At 37.7% G+C, this 20,953-nt stretch overlaps 1 protein-coding gene across 1 annotated transcript; it reads right to left on the bottom strand.

Moving 5' to 3' along the window:
• Positions 1-805: 805 nt before the first annotated feature.
• On the bottom strand, positions 806-10,774 carry fam83fb (family with sequence similarity 83 member Fb). The gene is made up of 5 exons (XM_008434514.3): positions 10,014-10,774; positions 6,300-6,467; positions 5,142-5,263; positions 3,243-3,958; positions 806-2,451 (listed from the first exon to the last, which is right to left on the bottom strand). Exons 1-5 carry the CDS (start codon positions 10,482-10,484, stop codon positions 2,405-2,407), a joined length of 1,524 nt encoding a protein of 507 aa, XP_008432736.1. The 5' UTR covers positions 10,485-10,774; the 3' UTR covers positions 806-2,404.
• Positions 10,775-20,953: the final 10,179 nt, after the last annotated feature.

The following is a 20,953-nucleotide window of genomic DNA, read 5'->3' as shown; positions in this document are numbered from 1 at the left end:
CATTTATATTATTAGGTTGCTGCAATCTTCCACTTATCAAGCAGCTAGCCATGGCGTTTGGGTTGACTGGTGTCATGCTTCTGCTTAAGAAAAACTTGCATGCAGTGTTGCATGATCAACATGCGTGTTTCACAGGAAATAACACATTCTCGTGCCTGCTGGTGTGTCAGTAAAATTAGCCGGTGAATTATTGTGAGAATGTCTCTTCCTGTTGCACCTCAAACTTCCTGTTTCAGTATTTCACCACAGCCTGCCCCGCCCTCATCCACAGCTCGGTGAGCAGTTCCCATCAGAGCACTGGTTCCCCTTTGAGCGTTGGGCGACTGCTTAGCGGCGTGCAGTGGTCAGTTTGTGAAATCCAAGTCATGCGTTTGTTTTTGTTGCGATTTATGGTGAAATGTTAACAAAAAACAGCGTGTTAATGGTTTCTTTTCTGTTAAATAACTTGTCAAAGCTGAAGCACGAAACTATTAAACAGGGCAGTTGCGTTTCAACAAGCATGCGAGTCTGACCGAATGGTTTTTGAATCTTCTGCCACAATGAAAGGCGGTATGTTTTTGCAGGCAGATGACAAGACACCAAAAACGTTTCAAACTACTTTGAATAATGAATTGAGCATAATTTATTGTTTGATAACTGGCATCAATTGGAATCTGACTGAATTGAAATTATTTTTTGCAAACTGCCTTGTGACGACCTTTGTTGTGAATTGGCGCTAAAGAACTAAACTGAATTGAATGGAAAACTTTCAGTCAAGAATCCGTGAAAAACAAAACACCTAAATTAAGTAGTGCATTAAATTGACTCAGTGGATAACAGATTTATTGAAACGTACAAAAACAATAAATGATAGACATCAAACCTTTGTCTATATCCAACAACCCAACATGCCAAGAAATGGGTAACAATGTCTGTTCATTTAAGTGTTAAGGCTTTGAGGATCTCTTCTTTTTTACTGAGTGAATCAAAACGTAACACAAAAATCAAAACGGTTCAAAGTTACTTGTGCGAAATGATGCAAAAAGAATTAAAAGTCTCCTAAAGTTCATCACAGTATATAATTTTTAAGTTTAATACAACTTAATGGAGTGGTTTTATTTCAAGTGCAAAGAAACAAAACCAACCATGGTGTATCTCTTTATACAGGCATTTCTATCAACTGACATCTGCTGCTCCATCGCATCTTCCTGTCACCAAGATGAGAGTAATCTGATGGTAAGCAATTCTCTCATAAAAAAAAAAAGAAAACACAAATGCTACCATGAGCTTTCACACACTGTAAACACACACCATGCAAATGAGGGCTGCCTACTTCAAATAAAAGGGAACTTTTTTTATGTAGCGCCATCCGGAGTCAAGAAAAATACCATAGAGGCTGATCATGTTGCTGAAAAGAAGACAGAGGATTCTGGGTAAATGTCAAATTAAACTTGAAACATATCCTTTACGGTATAGTTGGACTTCTGAATGGTTCCCATTACAAATAAGAGCAGTTAACAGTTAAACTTCACACACTGTTTGTGGTGCTCAATATTTGGGTTCAGTGCATCAGGTCCAGAAACCTTTGCAAAGTATTTATTTAGTGTGGTAACTCAAGAGTAGCTCATCTTTAGCATTGAAAAGCATGTCTATGTCTCTTTAAACACCTCTACTTTAAATTATTTCCCATTGTTAGGAAAGTTAATGTGTCGGTTGAGCAGATACCAATTCTATCTTCTTAACATCATCCATCTACAAACGGCAAAGAAAGGCAATGCACAGGAATCATCGTTCAGTACATAATCATATATGTGGGCAAAAATAAAAGTAAAATGACCCGATTCAGTAAATACAAATCTAATCTGTAGTCTGTTAGCAGCAATATCAGTAGTGTATAAACTTTGTCGCAAACCAGGATTCATCATAGTAATATATGCTCGATATATTTTGAAGAGTCAGCGTGGCTGAATAGGTTTGAAAAAACATTTTAAGATGCAACTCATCGCAACTAATTTAAATCTGAAACCAAACAATATTTCTCTAGGATAAATGTGGCTTTTCTTACTTTGTAATTTAGTTAAACAGGTGCGACGCATAAATACATTCCCTGAACAACTTTAAAAATTCACCCATGTTTGCAAGAAAAAATAAAAATAGACAACAAACCCGGATTCCTAACAAGATGTGTTAAAAGGTCTCAATACAAATATGTGATTCCAGAGATTCTGCCAGATCAGCCTCATGATACATTAGGCTCCAGATGTGAAACCAGTAGATAAAAACCTGAAGGACTGGACATTCATCTGGTCTTCATTCAAACGTGCATGACGCTGCAGTGTGCCTCACCAGCGTCATTAAAGTCATTTCCTCATCTGTTTTAAGATCATGTAACTGTACACTATTAAAACTGTCAAACAAGTTCAGCTTAGGATGCTTTACATCCTGATTTTCCATGACGACGACTCTTCAAACCTGTGGAAAGAAGGACAAAAAAAGACCATTTAAAACGTTAGTGAGATGAAACACTTCAATATTAAATGAAAACAAACAATAAAAGCTAGTGAACTATTTTCATGCAAAAAGAGAAGTACTCCAGTTTTAAATGTGTTTTTGTTGTGCTTTTCTGCATACTTCTATTCTGTTTTTGATTTGCATTAGTAGTAAAATCTTTCTGCCTGTTGCCATTTTGTACGTTTGCAATGTTTTGGTGAAACACCGGATTTTTCCTGGGTAAGAAACAACCAAGCAGAAAGTACAAAATACGGTTGTAAAACCTTCGACGATTTTATGCCAAAAACATGGCAGTTCATACCTTTTAGGAGGATCATAACAGCATTGACAACCAATAACTTAATCTTTTATATTTAAATTTAAAAAAAGAAGAAAAAATTGGTTGAATGTCTTTATGAAATATACACCAGCATATGGAGACTTGGGAGTGACTTTGGTTTGATAAAAGGTCTGACTGATCATATTTAATAAATAAATACGTACAGAGGATAATATCAGTATTTTATGACCATTTTTCAGTAAAAAAAAAGAACTCACATGATGTTTTAAGTAAAAAAAAGCAGGAATTTGTTTAAAATTAATGAATGGTAGTATAAAATGACAATGTTTGGGTGTGAAAAGAGGCTAAAAAGTGAACCAAACCTTCTTACATTCACATCCGTTACTCTATGACTACAGGCATATAGTCCTGTCCCTTCACAGAAGGGTTTTGTGAAGGAACAGAAGTAGATTTTGTTACATTAGGCACTTACTTTCTTTGTCATGCGACGTGGTGACAGTTTGCTGAGACAACGTTCTTTGGTCCAGTTTAGAAAGCTTCTTACTGAGTTTGGTTGGGGTTACCACAACCACCGTGGCACCGTCTTCCAATTCATTGGGATGAGTCTCTGTCGGTGAAGCATTTCCTATATTTTTAACAGAAAGCTTACTCGGAGATTTTTTCCTCGACAACTTCCAAGTAAAGCCTCTCTTTTTCCCCAGAGATACTTTGTTTGGCATATTGAAGTTCTCACTTGGGGCCTCTGAGGGCAACGGACTCTGAGGATCTAGTGTAAGACTGCTGGCCACGCGAGGCGTTCCCTCCTCTTCGTGAAGATCTGCGAGACCCGGCTGTGATCTTTCGTCATGCAGAGATCTTGCAGGAAGTGCAGAGCCTCCGAACAGCAGCGAGTATTTGGGATTGTAGTATTTGTGGGCAGGAACCTGGATTTCAACATTCCGAGAGTCTCCGAGGCTGACCTGGAAACGGGATGTGGTCGCCGGTAACGGAGGGCGTTTGGGCTCCAATTTGGAGCGAATAGTGGCGGTGACGTTGGCAGCAGGGGGACTGACGTGAAACTCCTTGTAGAGGTCCAACTTCTCTGATATGGCATACAGCTCACGGAAGTCTCTGTCGAAGGCATCCACCACCTGCCCCGTCATCACAGTGATCATGTTTCGGTCCATACGGGAAGCAGACCAAGAGAAACTGGAACCGAGATAAGAATAAAGACAATCATCAGTGCTCTTCATCATCTCTTTAGCTTTAACTAGGTAATGTTAAATTTAATGGGACTAAGCATTGGTATTGTTTTTTGTTTTTTTTATATTGTATAACAATATGCAGCTTTTTATCTACAGTGACCACATGTGGCCCACAGTGAGGTTTCCTGGTGTTGGACATGGACACTTTGACAGGTAGAGGATTGAACCATAACATTTTAAACTGATAGAAGACTTTCTCTTACCTAAAACGCTAAGAGTAACAAGAGGCAACAAAGTGAGAAACACTTTAAAGTTTGGTGACATTAATAGTAACAACTATTTTCCTAACGTCTAAAATCTACAATGCGAGAGCACATTGGTAGTCATGAAGATTGTGAAGAGATATCATGGCATATTAAACCTTACAAAATAGGGTTGTTTTTTTTTAAATTAAAATTAGGTGGTGCAATGTGAGCTAATGTTATTAATTCTGTATCTGAAAAAAGCTGCTTTATGCTGGCACCCTTTGGGTCTCCTTTCGAAACAATAAAAGAAAGATTTTTCAACCTGCCTCGCCTTGTTTTATTGACACAGTCAAGCTCATTGACATTGATGAAAAGATATTAATAAATAACATAGAAGAAACGTTCGTCACCTTGAAATGATTTGTTTGTTTTGGACACATTAACAAGATTAATGATTACAGCGGGTATGTCTACCAGCTTTGGTTAAAATAATGAATGAATGAATGAATCAAGACTGTACTTTACTACCTCAACTTCAAAATCTAAATTACTTTGACTGATCCAACTTGATTTCTGTTCTCAGTGGAGATTCTTTGAAGCACATTTTTAAAGTTTTGAAACGTACATCAATGGTTAAAGAAAAAAAAAGGGAATTTATTAATGCTCCTTTTGCATTCAGACTAAGAATTTGTTAAAATATTTTGTCATTTGTAAAATGTTCACAAACGTTTTATTGCCCTAACTTGTATTGGGAATACATTTCAGGATAAGTATTTATACATTTGAAGTACATTGAACAAAATGATTTTGTTTCATCGTCAATTTTTGGTTTATAGAGGATGAAATGAATCAAAAGTATAAAGAAATCTAAATCTGACTGCCTTTCTTTAGCCTGCACATCTTATACTTTTTTTATGTATGGTATAAAACAAACACTCTTACCTGTAAGAGCCAAAGGCAACTTTGTCTCCATCCACCAGCATGTATTTACTAAAAAGCGAACCAGGGAGTTTACCATAGGACATACTGAAGCCAACTCCTTGAAGCGATCTTGCTCGGATGAACTGCAACGACAAGTTAAGAGATGGTTAGATTGGGAAATAATACAGACAACATGTGAGATGTTTTAAACCAGAGTTCAGAGCAAAATCAAGCTGCAAATAGCACTGGAGATTTAGTAAGAACAATTTAAAGCATCATTCATAATAAAATAACAAAACATTCATTTGAGTGATGCATTGATTTCTTCAAGTCTTTTAGAATTTCCTTTATGTTTTTTACAATCAGTCCTTATTTTACTTGTTAAAGATTAACAAAAAGGATGAAATAGAAATAAACTGACTTTCAACACTGCAACCCCTCTAGTTTACATAATGCAAGTCAAATATTTTTGGAACTTTTTTTAGAAGATTCAGTTATTTGGGCTTGGCTCCCTTGAAATGTACACACGACTTTCATGTAGTTTCACACAGAATTTTATTGTAGCCTGATCTGGAAAATACGAATGTTTTGTTCATTCTGCATTTGAGAAAAAAAACCCTTATTTTTCTGGATTTTTGGAGACAAAAAAAACAGTTGCTATTGTTCAAATATGTAATAAAATGTTTGAATGAAACTAAGCTTTTACTTTCAGGTTGCAGCAGTACGACAGACAGATTCAGTTTCTTTTTCTGTTTTGCTTTTCTTCTTCTGCCCTCTCAATGTTCTCACAGTTAAATCTAGATGCCTGTCTCACTCATCCTATTGAGAATCTCACTCTTTCCACTTTTTTCTTACACAATGTTATGACTCTAGTCTGCCGTTGCGTGCAATTAGCGGCCTCTTGTGGCCACCAAAAGTAGTGCTTATGAAGAAGCAGAAGCAGAAGAAGCAGTTCTGACCATTTAATTAAGTCACCTAATTTCCTCAGAAAGTTCACCTAGTATTGGTAGTGACATCAACAAATGCGTTGGTAAGCTTGATTTAAGCACATCATTTTCACCTTTCAAAATTAAGTTTAATTTCTATAAAAATCCGTCAAAACTTCAATTTTTTTCTTCTTTGATGGCACTTTTTTTTTTTTTTACTTAAAATGCTGCCTATGTAAAAGTGCTGACTAACCCGGAGATGCTGTGAGCCAATCTGAAGCCTGGAACACATGTCCAGGAAGTGAGGAACAGCTTGGTCATCCAACACAATGTAAACAGGCACAGACCGACGGCAAGCTGCATCCATCAGGTCCTGCAGGATGTGGATGTCTGTGAGCATGTCCATCACTATGGCGATGACCTGCAGAGAGAGAGAAAGAGAGAAAAAAAAGTCCAATAGTCTGTGGATCTATGTTGTTTTCTCAGCGACATCTGGTACATTTTCTCTAGAAACCTACAGTGAAATTGGTGGGTGTTGCATTTTATCAAGTCAGTTAAAAAAACAACTACACAGTAAACAAAGATTTCAGGGGTTTCTATCTGTGCTTTAATTAATTAAAATGTAAACCCTAATAAGCTATTAGACACACTGTCAAAAGTTTTCTTTTTTTTTAATCAGAAGATTTAGACTGAACTTTTGCTTACTTCTTTGCCCCACATCCAGAATCCCACCTTCTGATTATAGAGGGAAAAACTGAAGATCTGGACAGTGAGCAACGGGAGGCTGCCAAAGGAACCATGCAGTGAAGCTAACGTTGCTCAGCCAAAATCCCTGAAAACCACTGATGCTTTGCCTGCTTTGATAATGTGCTAAAAAGTCCCTTTGAGTTGTTTTTTACCCCCAAACAGCTCAAGAGTAGAAATTGTGACATGAGTAAAAATTAGATGTGTAAATATGTATAATGTGGAACATATTTGGATGAAACAATTGAGGGCGATATTTAATAAGCTTCATCTTCTCCATTTTGAATCTGATATCAAAGTCTTGTTTTTATATATAATTATTAGCATGATATATCATTTTTTTTTGTTTTCTTATATTTTCTGATATTTGTTCAAAATAAACATTTAAAGTACACACTTTCATTCTGCTGCTTTCTTTTAGACAGGTTTATCAATCCTGCAGATGCATCTTCTAAACTACAAAACGATTTTAAGTCCTAAATCCATTTGTTGTGTAAAAACCATGTGCCTTCTTTTCTATAGGGGTTGTAATAACTACAGGTTTAGCATTCACCCAATAAAAAACAAATAGATGTTTATAAGTTACAATACACATCAAGTATCCATCGAAAAGTAAATGCTTCAGAAACAAGCAAAAGTAGCTTTAAGGCATGTTTGAACATGCTCCGAGCAAGCTAGCAGGAAAAGAGCGGGAGAAAGGTGAAGTCACGGAAAAGATTTCTCTTTAAATGCCAGCAAATGTTTTTTTTTCCTGTTTGGAAGAAAAGCCCTGCTGGTTCCACTCACAGGAAAAATACTGAACAGGCTTGCTTAGGGTAATAACTGGAGCAACAAGTTATGGCCTGCAGACAGTTGCCCTTTATCTTTTGCAATTAAACAAACAAAACACGTACAAGAGAACTATATAGAATAAAGTCATGTGCATATAATTCTTACAAATATGTACTTTGATTCTATATCACTTTTAAGTGTGTGTGTTGCCTGTTGTAAGGTCAAAATTATGCTGACCGGCTTAGTTTCTGGCAGGTTTCAACAGAAACCTACCAGTTTCTATTGTCCTGCTTTCTATTAGGAAAATGTATTTTCATAGCAAAACACCCTATGGTGTTACTAAAAGCCTTACTAAAATGTATGGCTATTAAAAAACGTTTTAATACCGTTATGGATGAAATTTAAGACTTGTATCATGACAGAAATGTATAAAATAAAACATATTTTATATAGTAGCAGTGCCAAGCTTTTTCTTTTTAAAACAGAATTGACGTAGCATCGTATGGTTGGCAACAGAAGAGAGCCGGTGGCCAAGGCCAACGCCACTCAGCCAAGTGGCATTAAATTTACACTAAGATTCAAAAAAGCTTGCTAGCTAGCAAGGGTATATTAGCAGCTAGTTAGTGGTAGCCTCAAATCACACAATGTAAACATGTCTGTGTGCGACTCAAACGTTTGCCAAAAATAAACTATATAGAATATAAAAGATTTAAGACCTGTGATTACTGTACTTAAGGCCAACTTACATTTATTTTTTAAATGAATTTAAGACATATCAAGGCCTTAATTTTAGATACATGAGTTTAAGGCTTTTTAAGACCTAAAAAGGATGCGTCAACACTATGTAAAATATAGAAATACAATAAAAGAAGTAGAAGCATATTACTATTACTCTGAGTTATTCTTAGAACCCTAAGAACAAGCCAGGTTATTCTTTCTGGGGTTACAACCAAAAGTTAGTAATTAAAACTTTGAATTGGTTGCTGCCTATATAGCTAACATAATAACTGGAAGACATACAACTGATTAGGCAGTGAAATACATTGCAAGTCACTGTCTATACGTCAAGCCTTACCACTTAGAAAACCAGTAATATGTTGTCATTTTCAACCAGGGAGTTGTCAAAGAAACAATTGTAAGAATGTTAGCAAGCAAGTCAGAACCACTGAGGCAAATGAAGTGAAAGCCAAACAGGCACATTAAATCACAGAAGACAAAATGGGAACAAAGACAAAGGAAAAAGACAGGGGGGAATTCAAAAGTGTTCCAGGAAAATGTGGAGATAAGCTAGGAAATAAAACAATAAAAACTAAAAACAGTAAATTAAGGCTTCACACTCATGCCCCTGTACTCCTGACCCACTTTTAAAGAGGAAAGCAGAGGCAAGCCCAGGCCAAAGGGGGGAACACATCATTGCCTCACTGTGAGCAAGAGGAACGGATGACTCAGCTCAGGTCCGGCACTGAATGAGTAAACACTGCAGCTGCCTGTTGCATGGTTACTCTCATTCAGGTCCAAAGTTACAATCACTCAAAGCTGTCTCTAAGCTAAAGTTTACGCTTACAGGCCTTCACCTTATGAAGGGAAGTAAGATTTTCAGATGTGGGTGTATCCTGGGCAGATAGTTTCACTGCTGGGTTTTTCTTTTAGCATTCTAACTCAATGTTTTTAAAAAAAAAAGACTGGAAAAATAATTCAGTAAGCTAAGTAACAAAGTTTGTTAGAATACAATGTTCTACTATGTTATATTTCTGAGTCTGTTTGAGTTTCAGCCTTCAAGTTGGATTATTTGTGCCAGGAGAGTCACATGATACTTTCTTTTGCCCCACTGACTAACAAAAGGGACAAGAAAGTCCCATTATTCAGGCTGTAAAAAATGTGATGTCATTTCCTGTAGAGGCTGACATACAAATCTGAGTTTTCCCATTATGTTAAAGAAACTCCCATGTTTGGACTTAGTTTCTAACACTTTGGCATTAAAAGCATTTGCTCTCACTTAATTAATTACTTCTTATATATATCAGCTAAAAAATATTTCATTGGTATTAATTTACCTTTCATTATTTAAAATGACTAAACCCCGAAGAATGCTTCAGCATAATCCATGCCAAAAAACAAAACAAAACAAAACAAAAACAAACAAAAAAAAAACATAAATTAACTTTTGGGGTAGGGTTTAGTGGATAAAACTCTTTCAAGAAATAATGCAGGAATATGAAAGACAAACAAATTTATGTTCGGAGGACACTAAAGCACAAACTACAGTCCATGGACCCAAAGCATCATGGTCCTGTTCATTGCACATCTGTTTCTAATGGGTTTCCATCTTTTTCTGGATGTATATGGTAAATGTAAAAGCTGAACCTTTTGCTTTGCATCATTATGTAAAACAAACTCTCCGGTTGACATCATTTAAATATAACTATTTTCTAGGTCCCTGAACTCTCCTCACCTTGCTCGCCTCCTGGATGAGCCGCCGTACCACCTCCTTGATGTGCGGTCCGTTGTCTTTGGGTGGGTGGGTGTGCACTGCCACCCGGGTCACCCCTCTGAAGAACCCCCCGCTGGGCCAGCCGATGTCCAGCGACGGGACCTCGGTGTCCGACATCAGTGGCCAGTAGGTAGAATGAACCCCTGAGTCTGCGTCGGTTCCAGAGGCTCCCTGTTCCGCCGTCCTGCTGCTGCTGGTGTCATTAGAGTCATATTGTTTGAAAGTGCTCACGAAAACTTTAACTTCCCTCGCGGATAAAAAGTCTTTCGCGTCGTCTTCCTTGAGTCGCGTCTTGAAGGCGCCGTCGCCATTCTTCAGCAGCTCCTCGATGGCAGCACGCTGCTCTTCGCTGTAGTAGAACTCCGGCTTGGACTCCGGGACTTTGACACCGATGTGCCCGTCCTCCATGCACATAAGCTGGGATTCAGCCATGGCTACGGAAGCCCTGACACCCCTAGGGAGGTCAAACTCCCCCCTACTTTACTGACGGAATTTTCAGAGTGTTTACCTGTGTGACCGCACAGGTAAAAAAATAAAAAATAAAATAAAGCTGGGAAGTTTTCTTACCTGACCGGGTGCGTCAGAGGTGGGACAGAGAACACGTCTCAATCTCTGGTGCTTTCAAGTGAAATGGAAAAAAAGAGAACTATCCTACAGCACATCGATTTGAGTCAAATACATCTTCTTTCGGATTGTCTAAGTAAAAAACTGTTGCGTACTCGAAATGATTAGTTAGATTTTTTTGTTTGTTTGTTTAAAATGATTTAATCAAAAAACCTTGTTATTCTTTCATATGTGATTTTATTTATTTTAACCAAAATCGCCTGCAAATATTTAGTATTTATCGTCGTTCTGCACTTTCTTGCTTAAATAAACCACAGGTGTACATATTATTACAAAAATTATTGAAAAACATTCTGATAAAAGAGTGGGAAGGGGAAAGTTTATTACCCTGAAGACATAAAGGTTTAATGAACCAGGTGACCCTGAAGAGGGTTGCCCTGGCGGATTCTCAAAGCGTTGAGTTTATTTCTCTTTTCTTTTTGTGGGGAACATATTACATATTAAAGTTTTTTACAGCATAAATCCTGTGTAAATAGAATAAAGAATGCTCTGCTCATTCCCCTTGAAAATTCATTTTATTACCGGGAAATTGGCGGGGCAAGCAAAAATGATTTCCTCTGCACATGTTGTACATGTATAGCTCATGCATTTGGGGCAGTGTTCTATTTGTATTTTCAACTACTTTTAAAACTACTTTTCTCAAAACTAACCACGCATTTCAGAAAAGTCCCAGAGACAATTACAAATACGTTGTTTGTTTGACTCTAAGCTGCAGTATTTAATAACAAATATATTTTTTTACATATTTGTTGACAGTATGACATGATCTGTGAAAAACATTGAGCTCCAACTGCCTTCTCCCAGTGTTCCTGGTGCTGACTCCAAATAACCAATCAGACCCCGGAGGTGGGTAATAGTGCTGTCGGTCAACCTCTGTGTGGCGCTGCTCAACCCCCCCCCTTTCACAGTGTAGCTAGTAGAGTCTGTTGTGAATGCTCAGGTCAGTTAGCATAGCCACCGATGACAGTGTTTTCTGTAATGGTAAGTTGTTTCTCCACCACTAGCACATTTAGCAGGGCATACAGGAGACTGATTAACAGCGCTAAGACCCTCCTCCTGGCTCTGATTGGTTGTTTTTGGTAGGACGTAGCCTATTGCCTTCAGACAGCTCAAAGAGGAAGTGGAGCAGATTGCTTTTTCACAGAACGTACTGTCACAACATGGGGACATTTTTAACAAATATGGGGGGGGGGAACTTTTTTTATTTTTATTTTTTAAAGTTACATACTGTAGCTTTTAGTGTATATGCTTTGAACTGGGTGAGAGGGGCGCACGCCAAACAAGCCGTTCCCGCCTAGTGGGTCTGTCTCGCGCGTTGTCGTGGCACATGGTCGTGCTCGTGGACCTGAATTCTTTTTTTACTGGATAGTGCGCCACCTTCACTCAAGCTGGATGATTTGGAAGGTGCTCTGGTAGAACAGGTCCCTCTCCACTGGAATTCATGTAATCCCTCGTTTTCTGAGAATATCTACGTCACCGATGTTCGGCGTCAACTAGAAACGCTCACTGCTTGCTCCGCTCACGCGAGCTCGACACTAGCTAGACGCGAGCTTTCAAAAGCGCGACAATAACTTAACAAACCGTGACAGACTTAACTTGCAATTAATCTGTCACGGTTTGGATTTTCTGTCGTGTCAGAATCACTCACCATGCGTCACACCACAACTTAACACACGTTCCTCTGTGTACATTTGAAATTCATTTCAAGAGTTTACTGGAAGTGACAAATACCAGCTTTTTGTTTGCAGTAGGAACATCAGCTTGTTTGAGACACACCCTCACCTACGTATGCCGTCACACTTGAGCTAAAAAAAGACAGCACATACAAACACACACACACCATAGCACTGCATTTCTAAACAATACCAAAGTGTTACAAAATATTTCATTTACTAATCTCACGACTCGCAATTACATTTGGACACGCCATTAAAAAGTTACGCATTGCTCTTGTTTTAGATAAATTTATCATTTTGCTAAAGGTGATAAAAAAAAAATTTCCCACAAGCCCCGCCCAGTTGATATTCATTGGAAGTGACTGTGGATTCTCAGGTAGTGAGGAGGAACCTGCTGCATCAAAGCTTCCAGTCATGCCACATCCTGCTCCATAGAGCTTCACCAACGTTATTCCCACATTGTTGGATAATAATGTTGGATTCATGCCAATATAGCGTGTCACTGTGTTCTGGCTGCTCTAATTTAAATTCACCTGACCAAACAACATTATTCTTGAGGTCCTCATTCTTTCCAGCAGCAATTAAACACCTGAGCTTATTATGCTAGCTGCTTCTGGATCTTTATGTGATTATTATTATTATTTATTTTATTTTATTTTTCCCTTGAAGCTCTAAAGTCATACGGGAAACACAATCAGACTTTATTTTTACTTTGCTGCCTCTTTCTAAAAACATCCAACATGCAAACTAACCTAATAGTGATTTTTACATACTTCAACATAAGCATAAAAAAATAATTCCTGTGAGTAGCTGTGGCGGATGAGAGTGGAAGATTAGTAGCTGGCTTAAAGAAAAAATATGAAAGGGCTAATTACAGAGCGAGAAAAAAAAAAACAGAGTCGGAAAGAAAATGAGAGGATTTAGAAATGCAACACACAAATGAACACACTACCACCATTAACCCCTTTTTCTTTCTTCTTCTGTCACTCCCTGTGATATTCTCAGCCGGTCTCAGTGGTCGGTCTTGCATGAATGCTTGAATCACAGTGTGGGGTACAGTGGGGATTTTATCCTGTGGCTAAGCTGAAAAGCAAATGTGCTTTACAACTCAATAACTAACTAAATATAACCGACTGAACACACGGTCCAACAAATAAAGCTTGTGCCAAAGAATTTCTTACAATGAGGGAACTGACAAAATGACTCATGTTCCCTTTTGTATGGTAGTACATTCTACCTTTTTGAATATTGGCTCTCAGTAGCAGTTGCCAAGGTGACGTACAGCTGTACCTGAGTTTAATTTATTGTTATTCACCATTTATGCAGGTGTAACTACTCATATTCTGTATACTGCTCTATCTGCTTAAAAGCAGCCATGGCATGATATTTATGTTGGCATAATATGGCATAATATACTATGTTTATAGATTTGGGCCAATTAAAGGTCCAGTTTCATCACAGCACTCATAAAGCTAAGTCATGTTGGAAATAACTTATGTTTTGCTCTATCATTTCTAAATTGTGTACGAGAAAGAAATTTGAGAGAAAATACTGGCAGAAATGAAACAGGCAAACATGCTCCACGATGCAATATGTCTGATATATTTTTGTCAAACAAATTAAAGGGGCAGTATTTTGTTATATTGACTTTAACAAAATACAAAAACATACCTGGAATGTTGTTGTGATCCTTTCATGCATGTTAGAGAAATCCTTTAGTCTCCCATGGCAACCATTAAGCTGTGCTAAATGCCTGGTTGGACCTAGCCCCGCCTTCAAGACGCAGCTCCTCCTCTAAGTTGCATTTTACAAGCTTCCGCCTCACAGACCAGCTCTCCCACTCAGCTCCTTCAGACTAGCCAGCAGCAATTAGCAAACAGCTGATGGAACTGAGCTCAATATATGAACTTCTTCTCAGAGCAACGCTGGTAAAAACATTGTAAAATGGTTAATAGAGGAGCCATGTTGGAATGACCTCCTGAAGGCGGAGTGTCAGAGCCAGAGTTTTACAGAGGCCCAATTTCAACGTGCTAAAGATCAAAGTCAATTTTATTTTAAGTCATATTTGATATACAAAGCATTTTCAGAACAACTGAAGCTAACATAGTTACTTGATTGTGTTATAAAATGGCATGATGTGCCTAGAAAATGCATACTGACCCTTTAAGAATTTTTGCACTGCTACATTTTTGTCAGTTTATTTGTATAGCACATCTCCAATGACCTCATTTGACCAAAGAGCTTCACAATAATTACATCATAGATTGACATATGATAAATTAAGAAATAAAATTAATTTTGTTAAAAGAAAAAAAATAAATGCAATGATGAAATTGGCAGTAAAATACCATTAAAGATAACAATATGAATAAAAACCAAGGCATACTAAATTTCAGTTGCAGCAATTTCCCAAAAAACTCAAAGTAAAAAGTAAAAAAAAAAACAAAAAAGAAATTCTTCCCTTTTTTAATTGCTATTGAAGACCAAGGGAAAATAGATGCATTTTCAGTCTGGGCTTAAATTGACAGTCAAGTTTTCTTTTATCTATTTATGAATGAATCTATTTCACTAAGTTCCTTTGAGATTTTTGAACACATTCTGTAGAGAAATTTTTATGTGGAGCAGGTCTGACAATTTTTCATACATTTGAAGATTTGGCTCATCCCAGTGTTATGTTAAGTTGTTCATTGTTTGACAGCTCTGTTTTATGACTGCAAAATCAATGATATTTCTAATAATATAAAATATGCATTATTATGTATAATACATACAAAAATAAATAATTCTCAGATTGTTGGCAGCATGTTGGTGTACCTTTTCTTTATGTTTGGATTTTTTTTTTTTTTTTTACTTAGTTTCTCCTTTTCTGGCAGAAAAATAAAAAATTTTGGACGGCCATTCTCTCTCATTTTGGATGCTGTGCAGCTGGAAGTATTTTTGCTGATACTTTTTTTTTTTTTTTACTTTTCGCCAATTGTTATGAAGCATAACCATAGCAACAAGGTTGTTTAAAACCAGGAGCAGCTGATTAAAATCACAAAAGCTGAAATAATACCTCAACAGAAGCCACAAATACCAGATGAGTAGAAGGGTAAAGCAGGAGCAAAGAGAAGAGAGAAAAGAAGGAGGAAGCCCAAACCATCTCTTCCATCCATCATAATAAGAAATGTTAAGTTTTGAGCATTTGTTTATTTAAGGTAGCAGAATTCTTCTTCTGTAAATGTAATTTATGTCAGTATAAGAAGTACAAAATTAACACAAGCCATTCAGAGATTCAACTCTTTCAAATTATGGGAAGGAGTTATCAAAAACACCGTGTCACGGCTGCGATTAAAGACAGAAGTCTGCATGTAATTGTTTTAGAGCTTTACTTCAATAGAAACCACGAGGAGACTCTACAGCTTCATGCAGCACATTGTATGCAAACAGTGTGAAAGTAGCTGTTGAGAGGAGAGAGCGTTTTTCTTAAAAACGTTTTCCTTGGAATGTCCTAAAAATCCGTAGGAACACCGGTCTTGTCGATGTGGAAAATCGTGACCTTCAAGAAAATCTAATAGAAAAGCCACACTTTCCTTTGACTGTCTTTGCTCCTGCGTTGCGTTCATGTGTGAAGGGTGAAATAAAGATCAACTCAGAGGACTCAACCGTGTTCAAGCGGCTCTTTAATGAATTAATGCGGGTTGCTGAGCTGGACCTTCCTGAAAAAAAAAGAAGAAAAGAATCTATGGCGCATTATGAATTAGATGATGTGACAGTGAGTGCTCTGGTCCTTATTAAACAGAGGAGCTTGCTTGTCCTTGTCAGCTGGCAACCAGCCCACACCGGTTCAGATTCACACATCTCGTATCTTTACGCCGTTGCACTACACATAAACACACCAGACGCCTTATGAGCAACACTTTGACAGTACTGGCTTGGATTTGCTTCCAAGATGGACTTTTGTAATGGAAAATCTTCCATTCCACCACATCCCACTGCATAGAGACTGTAGATTCCAATATGTTACTGGGAATATATTGTAATATATTCTAATCCATTATTTCCCCAATATTATTATGTAAATACACTGAATTATACATTGAGGATACATGAATTATACACTTGATCATATTTTCATGTAATGTATTGAAATGTATTGCAAAATATGTAAATGATTGCCAGTCGTTACTGATTTTGACTTCCTTTCAACCACAATCAGCTGATGCACTCTGAGCTCCAATCTTACATGGCTTTTTTTTTTTCTTAATCAAGTTGAAGCTCACTGCCTTTGACACACAAAATCCCCCCAAAAATGTCCACTCATTAAACGAAATGAGCAATTACCACGGTAACCCTCTGCGTCCCTGTCGTGACCCTCGTTTCGACCACCATGCATATTCATCTCATCTGGATGACGGACGGACAGCGGACAGATCAGACGGAGTGAAGATGAAGGGAAAGTGTTGGGGATGAAGGGATGTAGGTGCAGCATGGACACGGATTTCTATAGGAGCACATGTCCACACACACACACACACACACACGCACACACACACACACACACACACACACACACACACACACCCACACACACGCACGCATACATACACACTGGCCGCCGCTCCACCTCCGTTGAATAATTCAACAGAACAGAGGTGTTATACGGAGGGCAGCGGTCTGTGGAGTGCGCTCTGTCAATCTCACAGTAAAATATTGTGGTACTTGTCCGTGTGTTTTATCCCTCGGCGTGAGATGAGATTAAATTCACTGGATTTTTCTGATCCAGCTGCTTTAATCAGATGTTACTCAAATCCAGACTGGCTTTCTGAAATAAATAGTCAGAATAATAATAATAATAAAAAGGGCAGTTCTAAAACGATAATAAAATAGCCCAGTGATTCTGATTATGCGCAATGATATGCTCAGTCCAAGAATTAGACAATTCAAGGATTTTTTAGAGCATAACCAGCCTGACAGGAAGCAGTCGACTCCATGAACCCAAAGGGGGAACTCAGGAATTACTTCCTTTCTTACTTCAATATGAGGGTCTTAAAAGTCGACACTGGCAGAACGTCTGACTTAAAGGGGCAGTACTGTGAAGCTTTATATCATAATGTTATTCCCTCATCAAAAACATACCTGGAGTGTTGTCTTGATTCTTTCATTTATGGTAGAGAAATCCTTGAGTCTCTTCTGGAAACTATTCAGCTGTGCAAAACACCTGGTGGGACTGAGCTCCACCCTTAGCTCCTTCAGACTGACCAGCAGCAATAGGCAAACACCTGTTGGAGCTGTGCATCTGCTGAGCTTATTATAGGAGCTACTTCTCAGTGAAACACTCGTTAATATATTGTTATGGGGTTAATAGAGGAGTGATGTTGTGATGACCTCCTGAAGGTGGAGTGTTGGAAAGAGCAGGAGTTTCTTAAAGAGACAGAGGCCCAATTTCAAGGCTTTAAATTACAAGGTCAATTTTCTTTTAAGTCACATTTGAAATGTATGTTTTTTTATAACAACTGAAGTTAACAATAGTTACTTGATTGTGCTACAAAATGGCACTATGTGCCTGGAAAATGCACGTTACTGCCCCTTTAATAACCAGAAGTAGCAGTATAGCAGTCACAGCTTGGTTGTATATCCCGGCACTATTATTATTTTTTCTTTTTAAGATTTCTATTGCCCCTTGAAAGTTAGTTGACTTAATTGCTGAAATTGTTTTAATCGTTGATTAGATCTGTCCCTATGCTTACAGTGTAGATGCATCATTACACCCTAACCTTCTTTTCAGGAAAGAATCAAAACACAACTGAAAGAAGAAAATATCTCTTTTGTCCCAATTTATTTTAATGTAAATTCCAAAATTAAAAACCTTCTCTGTAATGCAGTTTAAAAAAAAAAAAAATCCCCCATAAAGCTAAAAATGTATTTTGTTTTTCTGGGGGAAAAAAAAAATCCTTGTATCTCCATTCACTTTTCTGAACCTAAATATACATGAGAAATGTCCACAGAGCCTCGTCACAGAATTATATAATGTGAGGTAATACATTTTTTAAATGTTACTTTTTGTTCAGTTCCACAGTCAATATGTCACGTATCACTGGATTCACTCTGTTTGCATAAAACGTCATTATTTCCCTGTGAACAGCAAGAAAAATAAAGTTATCTGGTTGACTAAAATGTGTTTAGATTTTTTTACTATTCATTGGTAAAACTAAATTGAAGAAAATTTAATTAATCTAATCATTTAAGGAAATATTTAAATGTTAACAAGAACAAAAGAGAACAAAGCAAAAGGTACACTGATTAATTTATATTCTGTAACATGGGACTTAGTTTCAAAATGATAAGTACCAAATACTGATCAGCAGGGGGCAGTGGAGTGCTGCATAGTCATTAGGACTGAAACTGAAAACACAAGAGAAGCACAACTTCACTGTTAGATGGGAAACTAGGCTAGCCTGCTCGACGACGTAATAATGTTAAAGTGTGAAAAAAAAAATACAGGACAGCCAAACACTGATGGATTTTGTATTTGTTCAGCTCAGTCACTCAGAAACATTATATTTTGTGAACACTGCAGTCAGTGATTGAATGAATGAGTCATATTCATACATTCAGAGAATCATACCTCTTGATTTTTTCTCCACACCTTTTTCCATTTTCAGCCACAAAAATCAACGGGACATTCTTATGACTTTTCCTATAACAAACAGCATCTATTTGTTTTGGCTCATGGGGGATGAAAACAAATCTGTCATAGTTTTCAGGTTACTTGCTAGGAATATTGAAACATTTTTAAATCCTATAGTTACATTTTTATTTGCGTCTTTCTCCTAAAATCTCAATACAATATCTAAAAAAATTGTGGTTGTATTGCCACAGAAATTGAAAGAAAATGAAAGGGTTATCAATATTATTGCAAGGTGCTGCATGCAGATAAATTGTTGATACCTCTTGCAATTTTCATTCTACCACTGACTCAGGCGTCTCTATGGCGATAACAGTTGACAGCTTGTCTTAGGTGATGTCAGGACTCAGCTGGGCTACATTACACCAGACGACACATGTTGACAAAATTAAAGGGACACATAGTGCCATTTTATGGCACAATCAAGTAACTATGTCACCTTCAGTTGTTACAAAAATACTATGTGTATCAAATGACTGTTATTTAAAGTCTTTAAATTGGGCCTCTGTTTCTTTAAAAACATCTGTTCTTTCTGTTACTCCATCTTCAGGAAGTCATCACAACATGGCTCCTCTACTAACCCCTTAGCAACGTTTTAAGGAGTGTTTCACTGAGAAGTAGCTCCTATAATGAGTTCAGCACATGCTCAGCTCCACCAGGTGTTTGCTAATTGCTGCTGGCTAGTCTGAAGGAGCAGAGTGGGGAGTCGTGGAGGGAGGAGCCCCATGGTGGCGCTCAATCCCCCCCAAGCTTTTTGCACAACAGAATGGTTGCCATGGGAGATTAAAGGATTTCTCAAACATGTAGGAAAGAAACAAGGAAATACTCCAGCTCTGTTTTTGATTAGAGATTTACATTATAACATAAAGAAAACCAATTTTACATAATGCTGCCCCCCAAGTAATAAAGGGCTTAACTATAAATGAGAGCAATTCTGCTACATAACCAGACCTCCATCTCGGATCTCAGCTGGGGTTCTGATGTAGTGTCAATGTGTTTTTTTCTCCAGATCCTCCTGCTTCCTCCTACGGTCAGTTAACATGCGCGCTAGGTTAACTGATGACTGAACTCAAAGCTGACCTCTGAAGAGGGAGAGTTCATGTCTGTGTCTTCGGGTTGGACTGCCATCATGTCCAGGGTATGTCCCGCCTCTCCCCTGTTGACATCCAGGACAGAATCCAACTGGCCTGCCACCCTGAGCAGGATGAGGTTCATTTAAAAAACCAGCGAGGGACCTGGTGAATTATAAAAACATGAATATGTTCTGAAGAATTTTCCCCAAAAAATGTAATTCACTCAAAATGAAGAACTGCTCTTAAATTAGTCGCTATAGAGACTGTGATGTGTGCAGTCTTTATGACAATTGTCATGTTTGGTATGTCGACCCATAGCGTTGCCGTTGCTCGGTAATAGCGGCAGATGGTGCGTCCACAGGAGACGGCCTGGCCACAGGGCTTCCATGTCACCATCAAACAGCACCACGGCCAACACGCCTCAGTGCACCTGAATTTGGTTTTTATTTTTGTTGTTGTTTTTTCTATCAACTAAAAATATGAAATGTAAATGAATCTGAATCTATCTCGTTGATTGTGACAGCACAAAACACAAAAAACCATCACACTCAGACATTTCACTTGTTATACAGTATTATAAAAATGGGATTTATTTTTACTTGTTATGTATGTTTGTTTGTTCATTTGTAATTTGGAAAACATAAAAAAATGCTCCATGTTGTACATCACTTCAAACTCACTTGACATAAAAGGTAATAAACAGCTTTTTTTTTCTTTCCTTTTTTTTTTTACAGAATTTTAAGTGACTGTATGTGAACCGTCTTTGCTACGTAAAATGTAAAATAGTAAAATGCCAGTTAAGGTTCAGGACCTGTCAGAGCGCAGTAGTTCCTTTAAGAGTCTATTTACTCACTAATGTCG

The sequence above is a fragment of the Poecilia reticulata genome, chromosome 1 (genome assembly GCF_904066995.2).
Source record: "Poecilia reticulata chromosome 1, P_reticulata-male-v2, whole genome shotgun sequence".
Classification (NCBI taxonomy): domain Eukaryota; kingdom Metazoa; phylum Chordata; class Actinopteri; order Cyprinodontiformes; family Poeciliidae; genus Poecilia; species Poecilia reticulata.
The sequence above is the reverse complement of the archived record's forward strand: the minus strand, read 5'-3'. Positions and strand labels throughout refer to the sequence as shown.

Bases quoted from the DNA above. Each gene is read 5' to 3' on its own strand.
- fam83fb (XM_008434514.3), bottom strand. From the start codon at position 10,484: ATGGCTGAATCCCAGCTTATGTGCATGGAGGACGGGCACATCGGTGTC. The intron at 5,264-6,299 runs GTTAGTCAGCAC...TTGTCGTTGCAG, and splicing joins TTGGCTCACAGCATCTCCGG to TTCATCCGAGCAAGATCGCT. The intron at 2,452-3,242 runs GTAAGTGCCTAA...TTCTTTCCACAG, and splicing joins CACGTCGCATGACAAAGAAA to GTTTGAAGAGTCGTCGTCAT.